Source organism: Dama dama, chromosome 14 (assembly GCF_033118175.1).
Source record: "Dama dama isolate Ldn47 chromosome 14, ASM3311817v1, whole genome shotgun sequence".
NCBI classification, from domain to species: domain Eukaryota; kingdom Metazoa; phylum Chordata; class Mammalia; order Artiodactyla; family Cervidae; genus Dama; species Dama dama.
Window position 1 is genome coordinate 38,692,039 of NC_083694.1, and position 11,837 is coordinate 38,703,875.

General features: G+C 45.8%; 1 protein-coding gene across 9 annotated transcripts in view; it reads right to left on the bottom strand.

Annotated features, from left to right (window-relative positions):
- VPS13D (vacuolar protein sorting 13 homolog D) overlaps positions 1–10,238 on the bottom strand; it is a 265,619-nt gene extending 255,381 nt beyond the window's left edge. For all 9 annotated transcript variants that reach the window (XR_009695793.1, XR_009695794.1, XR_009695795.1 and 6 more), the window contains exons 1-2: positions 10,153–10,238; positions 5,426–5,598 (exon numbers count right to left, since the gene is read on the bottom strand). Coding sequence is in view for 6 of the 9 variants with exons in the window: in XM_061160354.1 (XP_061016337.1) it covers positions 5,426–5,522 (97 nt within the window). In the remaining 3 variants the exon portion in view is untranslated. The remainder of the gene's footprint in view (positions 1–5,425; positions 5,599–10,152) is intronic.
- Between the last annotated feature and the right edge of the window lie 1,599 nt (positions 10,239–11,837).

Here is an 11,837-nt window from a genome sequence, read left to right on the forward strand (position 1 = left end):
ATTCTCTCCAATTTGCAGAAAGGGAGACTGAAGCATTAAGAATTTGAGTAATTTAGTGCTAGGGATGTAAGGTACAACACAATAAGTAGAGTTAACGTATATGCTGTATATCAAAATTGAATCCTAGGAACTCTCATCACAAGAAAAAAGGTTTGTTTCTTTAATTTCGTATCTAAATGAGATGATGCATGTTCACTAAACTTACTGATGATCATTTCATGATGTATGTAAGTCAAATCATTATACTGTACACCCTAACCTTATACAGGACTCTGTATCAATTATATCTCAGTAAAAGTGGAAGAAGAAAAAAATAACTTGAGTGATTTGCCCAAGTTAGTGGTCTAAGTGAAGGAACTGGGATTCAAACCCAGTCTGACTACAAAATTCATACACTTGACAACTATTTCGGTCTCCTTTGCATCTCCCAAAGTATCTGTAAATATCTCTCAGTTCAGTTCAGTTCAGTTCCTCAGTCATGTCTCTTTGTGACCCCATGGTCTGCAGCACGCCAGGCCTCCCTGTCCATCACCAACTCCCAGAGTCTACCCAAACCCATGTCCATTGAGTCGGTGATGCCATCCCACCATCTCATACTCTGTCATCCCCTTCTCCTCCCACCTTCAATCTTTCCCAGCATCAGGGTCTTTTCAAATGAGTCAGTTCTTCGCATCAGGTGGCCAGAGTTTCAGCTTCAACATCAGTTCTTCCAATGAATATTCAGAACTGATTTCCTTTAGGATGAAGCGGTTGGATCTCCTTGCTGTCCAAGGGACTCTAAAGGGTCTTCTCCAACACCACAGTTCAAAAGCATCAGTTCTTCAGCACTCAGCTTTCTTTATAGTCCAACTCTCACATCCATACATGACTATTGGAAAAACCATAGCCTTGACTAAATGGACCTTTGTTGGCAAAGTAATGTCTCTGCTTTTTAATATGCTGTCTAGGTTGGACATAACTTTCTTTCCAAGAAGTGTCTTTTAATTTCATGGCTGCAATCACCATCTGCAGTGATTTTGGAGCCCCAAAAAATAAAGTCTGACACTGTTTCCCCATCTATTTTTCATGAAGAGATGGGACCGGATGCCATGATCTTAGTTTTCTGAATGTTGAGCTTTAAGCCAACTTTTTCACTCTCCTCTTTCACTTTCATCAAGAGGCTTTTTAGTTCCTCTTCACTTTCTGCCATAGGGTGGTATCATCTGCATATCTGAGGTTATTGATATTCCTCCCAGCAATCTTGATTCCAGCTTGTGCTTCTTCCAGCCCAGTGTTTCTCATGATGTACTCTGCATATAAGTTAAATAAGCAAGGTGACAATATACAGACTTGACATACTCCTTTTCCTATTTGCAAACAGTCTGTTATTCCGTGTCTGATTCTAACTGTTGCTTCCTAACCTGCACATAGGTTTCTCAAGAGGCAGGTCAGATGGTCTGGTATTCCCATCTCTTGAAGAATTTTCCACAGTTTATTGTGATCCACACAGTCAAAGGCCTTGGCATAGTCAATAAAGCAGAAATAGATGTTTTTCTGGAACTCTCTTGCTTTTTCAATGATCCAGCGGATGTTGGCAATTTGATCTCTAGTTTCTCTGCCTTTTCTAAAACCAGCTTGAACATCTGGAAGTTCACAGTTCACATATTGCTGAAGCCTGGCTTGGAGACTTTTGAGCATTACTTTACTAGCGTGTGAGGCAAGTGCAACTGTGCGGTAGTTTGAGCATTCTTTGGCATTGCCTTTCTTTGGGATTGGAATGAAAACTGACCTTTTCCAGTCCTGTGGCCACTGCTGAGTTTTCCAAATTTGCTGACATATTGAGTGCAGCACTTTCACAGCATCATCTTTTAGGATTTGCAATAGCTCAACTGGAATTCCATCACTTCCACTAGCTTTGTTCGTAGTGATGCTTCCTAAGGCCCACTTGACTTCACATTCCAGGATGTCTGGCTCTAGGTGAGTGACCACAACATCATGATTAACTGGGTTGTGAAGATCTTTTTTGTACAGTTCTTGTGTGTATTCTTGCCACCTTTTCTTAATATCTTCTGCTTCTGTTAGGTCCATACCATATCTGTCCTTTATTGAGTCCATCTTTGTATGAAATGTTCCCTTGGTATCTCCAATTTTCTTGAAGAGATCTCTAGTCTTTCCCATTCTATTGTTTTCCTCTATTTCTTTGCACTGATCACTGAGGAAGGCTTTCTTATCTCTCCTTGCTATTCTTTGGAACTCTGCATTCAAGTGGGTATTTTCCTTTTCTCCTTTGTTTTTCACTTCTCTTCTTTTCACAGCTATTTGTAAGGCCTCCTCAGACAGCCATTTTGCTTTTTCGCACTTCTTTTTCTTGGGGATGGTACTGATCCCTGTCTCCTGTACAATGTCATGAACCTCTGTCCATAGTTCACCAGGCACTCTGTCTATTAGATCTAGTCCCTGAAATCTCTTTCTCACTTCCACTGTATAATCATAAGTGATTTGGTTTAGGTCATACCTGAATGGTTTAATGGTTTTCCCCACTTTCTTCAATTTAAGTCTGAATTTGGCAATAAGGAGTTCATGATTTGATGATCATGATCTTTAGCATTACTGGTCGGGTAAATATCTCTAGACAAACTGAAATAACACTCTCATTTTCCTCTCGTATCCTCTGCCCCCAAAGTCTCCTTAATCATGTCATCAAGATTAACAAAAAAGTGTTCAACTCCTTTACAAAGCCATTCTCTCAGTGCACTGTGATGCTCTAAAACTTTTTTGGCCAAGCACCATGGCCTGCTCCAGATCCATAAACATAGAGTAACTACATCAGTTACGAAAGAAAAAGCATGTTTCTATTCTGCAGAGATACATTCCTCAAACTCCGCAGGCTTGTTAAAAGCCACAGAGAATACTTTTTAAGAAGAGATAGGCCCAGAAACGGGGTAGAGAGCTTCAGTGATAGCCACGGTTGTCCTTACAAGATATATTCTGTCTGAAATTGCTGAGATTAGAGGGACTTCTCTGGTGGTCTGTGGCTGAGACTCGGAGTTTCCAATGCAGGGGGCCCACACTCAATCCTTGGTGTGGGAACTAGATCCCACATACTGCAACTAAAGATTTTGCCTGGCGCAATGAGGATAGAACATCCTGCACGACACAACTAAGACCAGAACAGCCAAATAAGTAAATAAAAAATTTCTTAAAAAAAGCAACTTTAGCTAGGAGGGTCAGAGAAGCATCTCTGAGGAGGTGGCTTTTGAGCAGACTGGACCAGAGTGAGGGTATTGTCATGCAGGCATCTGGAGGAAAGGTGATCCAGGTATTTTGCATGTTCAGGAACAACCAGGAGGACAGAGGGTCAAGTGTTAGGTTCGAAGGTCAGAAAGGAAGGAGGGCGGACCTGGTTGGTAACATTGGTCAATTCTGGGTAGCAGGTGTGTCTTATGTTCTGGATTTTTTTAAATTTAAATAAAAAACAAAACTGAAATAAAGACAGATGGATGTAAAATGTAGCAGCTTGGTTGGCAAAAGGATAAATGGGAGATCTACCCATTGTGGAAGGCCCTGTGTGGGATCAAGGTGGTCATTCCTGCAGGACAGGTATGTCCCCTCTGTATAGTAGAAGGCAGGGGGTTAGAATCCAGCCCAGCCCAGCCCCATCCCATCCCCCACATCTCATGAAGTCAGAGTCCTTGAATCAGAGTCAGATCAGAGTCAGAATCAGGATGGAGGGGCGCTAGGACCCAGTCCAGAGATCACAGAGACCAGGTGATCCACTGAGGCTGCCCCCTCCCCACCCAGTGCACACCTGGCTACTTGGTCAAACATCCTTTCATGCAGAGCCCACATGCAGGCCAAATCCTTTTCAGGGACTTGCCTGGTGGTACAGGGGCTAAGACTCCACACTCCCAATGCAGGGGGCCCGGGTTCAATTCCTAGTCAGGGAACTAGATCCCACATGCCACAACTAAGAGCTCATATGCTGCAACTAATACCTGGCGCCAAAATAAATAAGCAATAATAACTTTAAAAAATAAATAAATAAAACTGCTGAGGTTCAAAGTCTATTATCAGTGGAGACGCCATAACTAATCAGATACCAATTTCTATTTATTAATTTCTTTAGCAAACATCCTTCTTACCACATCGCTCTTGAGAAAGCCAGCTCTGTTGTCAGCAATGCTGTGGTTTGCAGGGCTCCTTCTGGGCCCAGTAACCTGCCCGTTCACCCCGTGAGCTTCACAGTGTGTCTAAGAACTTCAATACGTGACCAAACTCGACACTACCATTATACTTTAAACACAGCCCTTTCCCGGGCAACCAGTCATTTTCACTTTCCATCAAGAAGCTCCCATCCAGGAAAGTGCAGAGGAAAAAAAAGAATAGGAAAGAAGCCACTGCTGTTTCCAATGAAAGGAAGGGAGCAGGGGGGTGCAACCCTTCGAGCTCTCTGTGGCCTATCGCTGCTGTGATCCTTCCCCTGGCTTGGGTGGGTCAGGAAACCCCGGAGAATGCCACTTCTGGGAACAGTAAATCACTGCACCTGTGCTCAGGCTGTCCACACATCTGCTTCATGGCCAGCCCCCCTAACCTGCCCCAGTACACTTGCCAAAACTCATACTCCCAGGAAGCCCAGGAGGTTTCCACTGTGTTTGAGGGCCCCTTTCCTCTTTCTATGATTCTACATGTTTGCAAACTGACTCGATCTTCTTTCTTTTCCTAGATGTGTTAAAGGGTTCCATTTTGAGTTGAGCAAAGAGAACTTAAAGCAAGGAAGGAGAAGAAAGCACTTTTCCAATCCCCTCATCAAACCACTGGGCTGTAGTTAGGAAATATAGCCTTGTCAAGGCGAAAATGTCTCAAGCTTTAGGTATTTTACTACTCGGCAAGACAAGATCCCATAAACTCTGTCGGAAGACCCTACAGTAACATGTGGCTATCTATTACACACCAGCAGGAAAGGAGCTTCAAAGACCACTCCATTTCATCCTTACAGCAACCCACAGAGGTATATTGCCCTCTATTTCGAAAGAAACTGAGGCTCAGAATTGCAATGACTTGTTCATGTAGCTAATTAAGTCATAGCGGGATCTGAAGCTGAAGCTAACGCCACTGTCACTACATCCTGGCTGCTTCCATAAAGTCTTATAAAACCGAAAACATTAACTGGGGCAAAGCACAGTCACCAGTAGTATGTTCTTTTTAAAATTATTATTATTATTATTTAATACTTCCCTAAACTCTATGATAATACAGCTACCTACTTAAGTTACCCTATAATAATAATCGGTGTCCTATGGGGGAACATTATTTTCTTTTGCACATATTTGGAACAAAGCCATCTGGCCATTAAGGGTTATTAGTCTCAATACAATAAAAAGAATATAAAAAAATAGATATCCAATCTGCAAAGCACAGTTCACCAAAAAGAGACACATGTACTCACCTTTCAAAAGTGCGACGGAGAGCTGGTCAGTGTTCAGGTTATTGACATATTTCCCCAGGTAGGTATTAAGAACCCAGGCTACAAGACCTTCCAACATGACTATATCCTCAAGACAAGGTGTTTAAAACTCATGGATTATTCTTTATTTCTCTCTCTCATGGTCACAGAAGAATCTATGGAAGAAGAAAAAAAGAAAATGAACAGAAAAACCAGACAATTTTTCCAAGATGATATCCTACTCTATCTGTCCTGAAAGTAGATGGATACAAAGCACAGATTTAAGAAAACATGGGGTGAATGTTCACAGCACCACCATTTACAATAGCCAAGAGATGAAAGCAACCTAAGTGTTGGCAACAGATGAATGGATAAAGGTGTGGTTTGAAGGTGTGGAATACTACTCAGCCATAAAGAAAAGGAAAGCGACTTCTCTGGTGGTCTAGAGGTTAAGCAATGCAGGGGACGCAAGTTCAATTCCTGGTCAGGGAACTAAGACCCCACGTTCCTCGGAGCAACTAAGCCCACATGCTACAACTGCTAAAGCCCACGTGCTCTGGAGTCCCCGGGGCACAACTACTGAGCCCACATACCACAACTACAAAGTCCACGTGTCTCAACATGAGATCCCGAACAACACAACGAAGACGCCACGTGCCATAAAACATGATGAAGCCAAATGAATAAATATTTTTTAAAAAGAAGGAAAATATTGCTATTTGCAGCAACATGCATGGACCTAGAGAATCAAACTAAGTGAAATCAGACAGAGAAAGACAAATACTATATCATTTATATGTGAAATCTAAAAAAATAATACCAATGAATCTATATATACAACAGAAACAGACTCACAGACACAGAAAATAAACTTACAGTTACTAAAGGGGGAAGAAGGGAGGGATATTAGGCGTATGGGATTAGCAGACACACAGTACTATACATAAAATAGATTTAAGCAACAACGATCTACTGTGTAACACAGGGAACAATATTCAATATTGTATAACAACCTATAATGAAAAATAAACCGGAAATATATATTTTTAGAACTGAATCACTTTGCTGCACACCTGAAACTAACTTCAATCTAAAAAAAAAAAGAATGATGAATGGGAAGCACTGTTAAGATGCCACCACTAGTGAATGGAGGGCCAAGACATTACAAACTGATGCAGCTGCGAAGAATGGTCACTTATAAATTAACCAAAAATTACCTACAATTCAAAGTTGTGCATCTTTTTGATGTAACTGATCATGAAACTGATTGCTTTTGGTGACTGACCTGGGGACTAGGCTGTCCTGATCAGAGGTTCTATCCAGATGTGACCTGGAAACATCTAGAGTTATTTCTGAATATTATGACTGGGGGCTGGGGCAGGGGGCGGTTGGGGGGGCGGTGGCTGGAATTTTGCAACTGGTACCTTGTGAGAGGAGACGGGCCATGGAAGCTGCTGAACTCCCTACAATGCACAAGACAGCCCTTCACAGCAAAGAATTATCCAGCCCAATATGCCAACAGTACCAAGGATGAGAAACCCTGTCCTAGATCAAAGCAAAAATGGCCCAAGTGGGACTTTCCTGGTGGCGCATTGGATGGGAGTCCGCCTGCCAATGAAGAAGACACAGGTTCAAACCTTGGTCCAGGAAGATCCCACATGCCTCAGGGCAACTAAGGCCATGTGCTACAACTACTGAACTGTGCACTACAACTGCTGAACCGCCGTGCCCTAAAACCTGTGCTCCTCAACAACTGAAGCCACGGCAAGGAGGAGCCCTCACACTGCAACGAAGAGTAGCCCCCAGCTCCCCACAACTAGAGAAAGCCCAAGAAAAGCAACGAAGACCCGAGTGTGTTAAGTTGCTTCAGTCGGGTCCAACTCTTTGCAACCCCACAGACTGTAGCCTGCCAGGCTCCTCTGTCCATGGGATTCTCCAGGCAAGAATACCGGACTGGATTGTCATTCCCTCCTCCAGGGGATCTTCCTCACCCAGGGATCTAACCCAAGTCTCTTATGTCTCCTGCATTGGCAGGTGGGTTCTTGACCACTAGTGCCACCTGAGAAGTTCAACGAAGACCCAACACAGTCAAAAAAACAAAAAAAATAGACAAATGGCCTAAGAGATTGGATCAATGAACTTCATATTCTGCAAAGATCCTCTTAAACCTTCCTGAAATCAATTTTGCAAATTTATCAGGATCATCTGTAAAATGATATAAATGGAAGGGAGACAGTAGTGGTTTATTACTAGTCTTAAAAGTCCTAGAACTGCATTATTGGTACTTAGACACCAGCTGACACTGATACCTTAGTAATTACAAACACCAGAAATCTTCTGGTTCACATCCAGTACTGATTTATTACTGTCCACCATAATAACTGGTGTCCATTAGCATTACAAAAAATAATTTTTAGTATTCCATAAAATTAACATAGGGAACTTGAGACATAAAAGTTTAAACGGGTATCAAGATTTCTCAGCTAGTAGATCCCAGTTAGAATTAGATGTGTGCTCCACATCTTGCTCTGAGCCAAGCATGTGGGACACGGGCCCACCAAGCCTGAGGCTCCAGGTTTGCTGTGGCAGGCATCCCACTTGGAAATGGCCCTTTCCGGATCCTTTCCAAGCACTTTGCCCCACCTCCAGTGATTCATCTTAGTGCCAGAAGACACTCTTAGGCCAACTGAGAGGCCTCCACCCACCAAACCCCCCCTAAACACAAAGCTCTTTAAGAGTTAACCTGCAGGAAAAATTGTTTTTTATTCGTCAGCAGTGTTCGGCATTTCCAGATTAAATTAACTCTTATTTGTCAACAATGACAGTAAAAACATATAAGAAAATAAATGCTTTGCTGTTGTTTAGTTGCTAAGTCATGTCTGACTCTTTTGTGACCCCACGGACTGCAGCCCCGCCAGGCCCCTGTGTCCATGAGATTTCCCAGGCAAGAATACTGGAGTGGGCTGCCATTTCCTATTTCAGGGGATCCTCCTGACACAGGGATCAAAGTCGAGTCTCTTCAGTCTCCTGCACCGGCAGGCAGATTCTTTACTACTGAGCCACCTGGGAACACTTCTTTCCAAAGATCTTTTGTAAAGCACATTTTATGTAAAATTACGAATCTGCTAAAAATTATGGGGTACATTTATTTAAAGAAGAGATTACAAGAACAAGTTTCTTAAAATAAGAATAAAGGAAACACTTCTTCATTATAACTTTAAATGAGTAAATCTTTGAAAATAAAACATGAATCTGACTAATCTAGTCTAACTATGCAAACTCCAAACACACTTAAACAAAGAGCCAAAGTCGGAGTACTCTCTAATTTTGAAGTAACTGCCATTGATTCTGGCCCTAAATGCCAACAAACTCTGAAGTACCAACTACAAGTGCTCTCTGAATAGGCACAAAGGGAAACAACTATCAGTGTGTACACAAGATCTGGCCCTGTTCTACTTCCCCTGAAGGTGGAGGAAGGCAAAGCACAGATTAAAAGAAGACGGGGTGACAGGCACTATAAAACGCCCTGGGCAATAAATAGGTTAAGGCCCAAGCCAGACGGCATCCATTAACTCTGCTAAGCATCTAAACCAGGCTTGAGGCCACTTCAAGGATTCCCTTAAGGAATCCGGCGTCAGGAAGGGCCCCCAGGCTGGCCAGAATCCTAAAGTGCTTACACCCCTGTCCATCAGGACTCCTCGGCAGCTGCCTGGCACTAACCCCCCTCCCGGCCTCCCCTAATTGGTGGGGCAGGTGACACTGGAGATCAGTACTCAGTCCACGGGCGGGCAGACAGCTGGCCATGACCTTGAGCCAGGCCCCTCCCTCGAGGGGCGGCTAGAGTCCTAAGTAGGAAGGTCTGGCGACAGGAGCGGAGGCGGCGGGGCGGAGGGTTGCCGGCACAGCGAGCTCGGAGATCAGCGGCCGGAGACGGGGGGGGGGGGGGGCGCCAGGCCCGGGGCCCCGAGGGAAGGAAACAAACCGGGAGGCCAGGCTCCCCCCAGCCCGTGCGCCTCCTCTCTGCTAAGAACCCTAAGCCCAGCTCCGGGGGACGGAGACCCCACCTACCAGATAGAGCCAGGAGGGAACAGCTCCAGGTGTCCCCAAGCCCCGGGAAGGAGGGGCTCAGCAGGGCATGAGCCCGGAGGGCGAGGGGCAAAGAGAGGTTTGAGGCCTGATGTTCCCAGCCCAGACCGTGACCCCCAAAGGCTGAAGAAGGGGGTGGTTAAGACCCTCTAGAACCCTGACTGGAGATCCTTCTTGGGAACAGGTAGCGAGGCTCATACACTGGGCTCTCGTGTGGAGACCAAGGCTCCGGCGGGGAGACGCGGGTTAACACCCCCTTGATCCCCAGGCACCAGGCTGCCCCGACCCTGGAGAGGATGCGGGGTCTGGTGGGGGCTCGCACTCCCCAGGACACGGACGCCGGAGTCCCGGAAGGCTCAGGACGTCCGGGCGTGTGGCTAGGGTGCCCCGAGGGGCTCGGACGCGGGGGTCCCGGTGAGGGTGGGACTCTCGGGGATGTCGAGGGCTCGGACGCCCCAGGACTTCACCAAGGAGCTCGGAGGGCCCGACGGTGGGGTCCCCAGGCTCCCCGCGCCGCGCCCGCCACGGGCGGGCCCGGGCCTCTAGGTCTGAAGCAGATCCCGAGCAGCCGACCGCGGGCCCACGCCCACCCTGAGTCCCCCGGCCCTGCTCGCCTCCCGGCGCCGCCCCGCCTCGGCCCGTACCTGTCGGTGTCCGGACCGCCAGCCCCAGCCCGGCACTGCGCGGCGCTTCCTCTCCGCGGCTCCTCAATGGCGCTGGCCGGCTGCACTCTGGCCCGCCCCGACCCGACCAATCGAGCGAGCGACTCGCCGGCGCCTGGCCAGCCGAGCGCCGAGTCATCGAGGAGGCGACGCCGGCCGCCCCCTCCAGAGTTCGCAGGTGCTGGAGCCCAATGGGGAGAAAGGCCCGTATAGCCTCCTTTTATAGCATGTGGGTAAACCGAGTCCGGGGGAAGGCTACAGGTTGAGATGATAATATTTAGGACAGACTGGCCTGCAGTCGGCTCGGCACTTAGCAGTCCAGGGGTCTGTTAAAACATAATTCAGACTTTGCCACTTGCCTGCTTAAAACTGCTTCCCCACCACACTTAAATTAAAACCCATTCCTCAGAGAGCCAAAACCAAGATTCTAATGAATTTGTTCCACTCCGATTTTTGCTACTCTTTCCTGGGTCCGCTCTGCCCCCAGCATCTTGCAGTTCCTACCTTTGGACCTTGGATTTCGCATCTCTCTACTTAGGATGCTTTTACAGAAACCACTGCTGTTCAGTGGGAGTATAATGCAGTTGTTCAGTCGTGAAGTCGTGTCCAATTCTTTGCGACCCATGGACTGCAGAACGCCAGGCACCTCTGTCCTCCACTATCTCCCAGAGTTTGCTCAAACTCATGTCCATTGAGTCAGTGATGCCATCCAACCATCTCATCCTCTGCCACCCCTCTTCTGAAAGATTGAAAGATTGGCCTTCAATCTTTCCAAGTATCCGGTCTTTGCAAATGAGTGGGCTCTTCGCATCAGGTGGCCAAAGTATTGGAGCTTCAGCTTCAGCATCAGTCCTTCCAGTGAATGTTCAGGGTTGATTTCCTTTAGGATTGACTGGTTTGATCTCCTTGCAGTCCAAGGGACTCTCAAGAGTCTTCTCTAGCACCACAGTTCGAAAGCATTAATTCTTCGGCGCTAAGCTGCATACTAAATTTACTTGGTACATTTTTTAAAGGGAAAACTAAAAGGTGAAATTAATAATATATTTTATTTAACCCAACATGTTCTAAATATTATCATCTCAACCTGTTCAGTTCAGTTCAGTTGTTCAGTCATGTTCAACTCTTTGCAACCCCATGGACTGCAACACGCCAGGCCTCCCTGTCCGTCATCAGCTCCCGGAGTTTACTCAAACTCATGTCCACTGAGTGGGTGATGTCATCCAACCATCTCATCCTCTATCATTTCCTTCTCCTCCTGCCTTCAATCTTTCCCAGTATCAGGGTCTTTCCAAAATGAGTCAGTTCTTCACATCAGGTGGTCAAAGTATTGGAGTTTCAGCCTCAACATCAGTCCTTCCAATGAATATTCAGGATTGATCAACCTGTAACTAACAGGAAAAGTATTATTAATAAGACGTTTTGGGGACTTCCCTGGTGGTCCAATGGCTAAGGCTGCACCCCCAGTGCAGGGGCCCTGGGTTCGATCTCTTGTCAGGGAACTAGATCTCACATGCCACAACTAAGTTCACATGCCACAACTAAAAACCCCACATGCTGCAACTAAGACCTGGTGAAGCAAAATAAATTTAAAAAAATTTTTTTAAAAAGAGCCACTGTCAAAAAAAAAAAAAAAAAAGACATTGGTATTTTAAATCTGGTGTGTATTT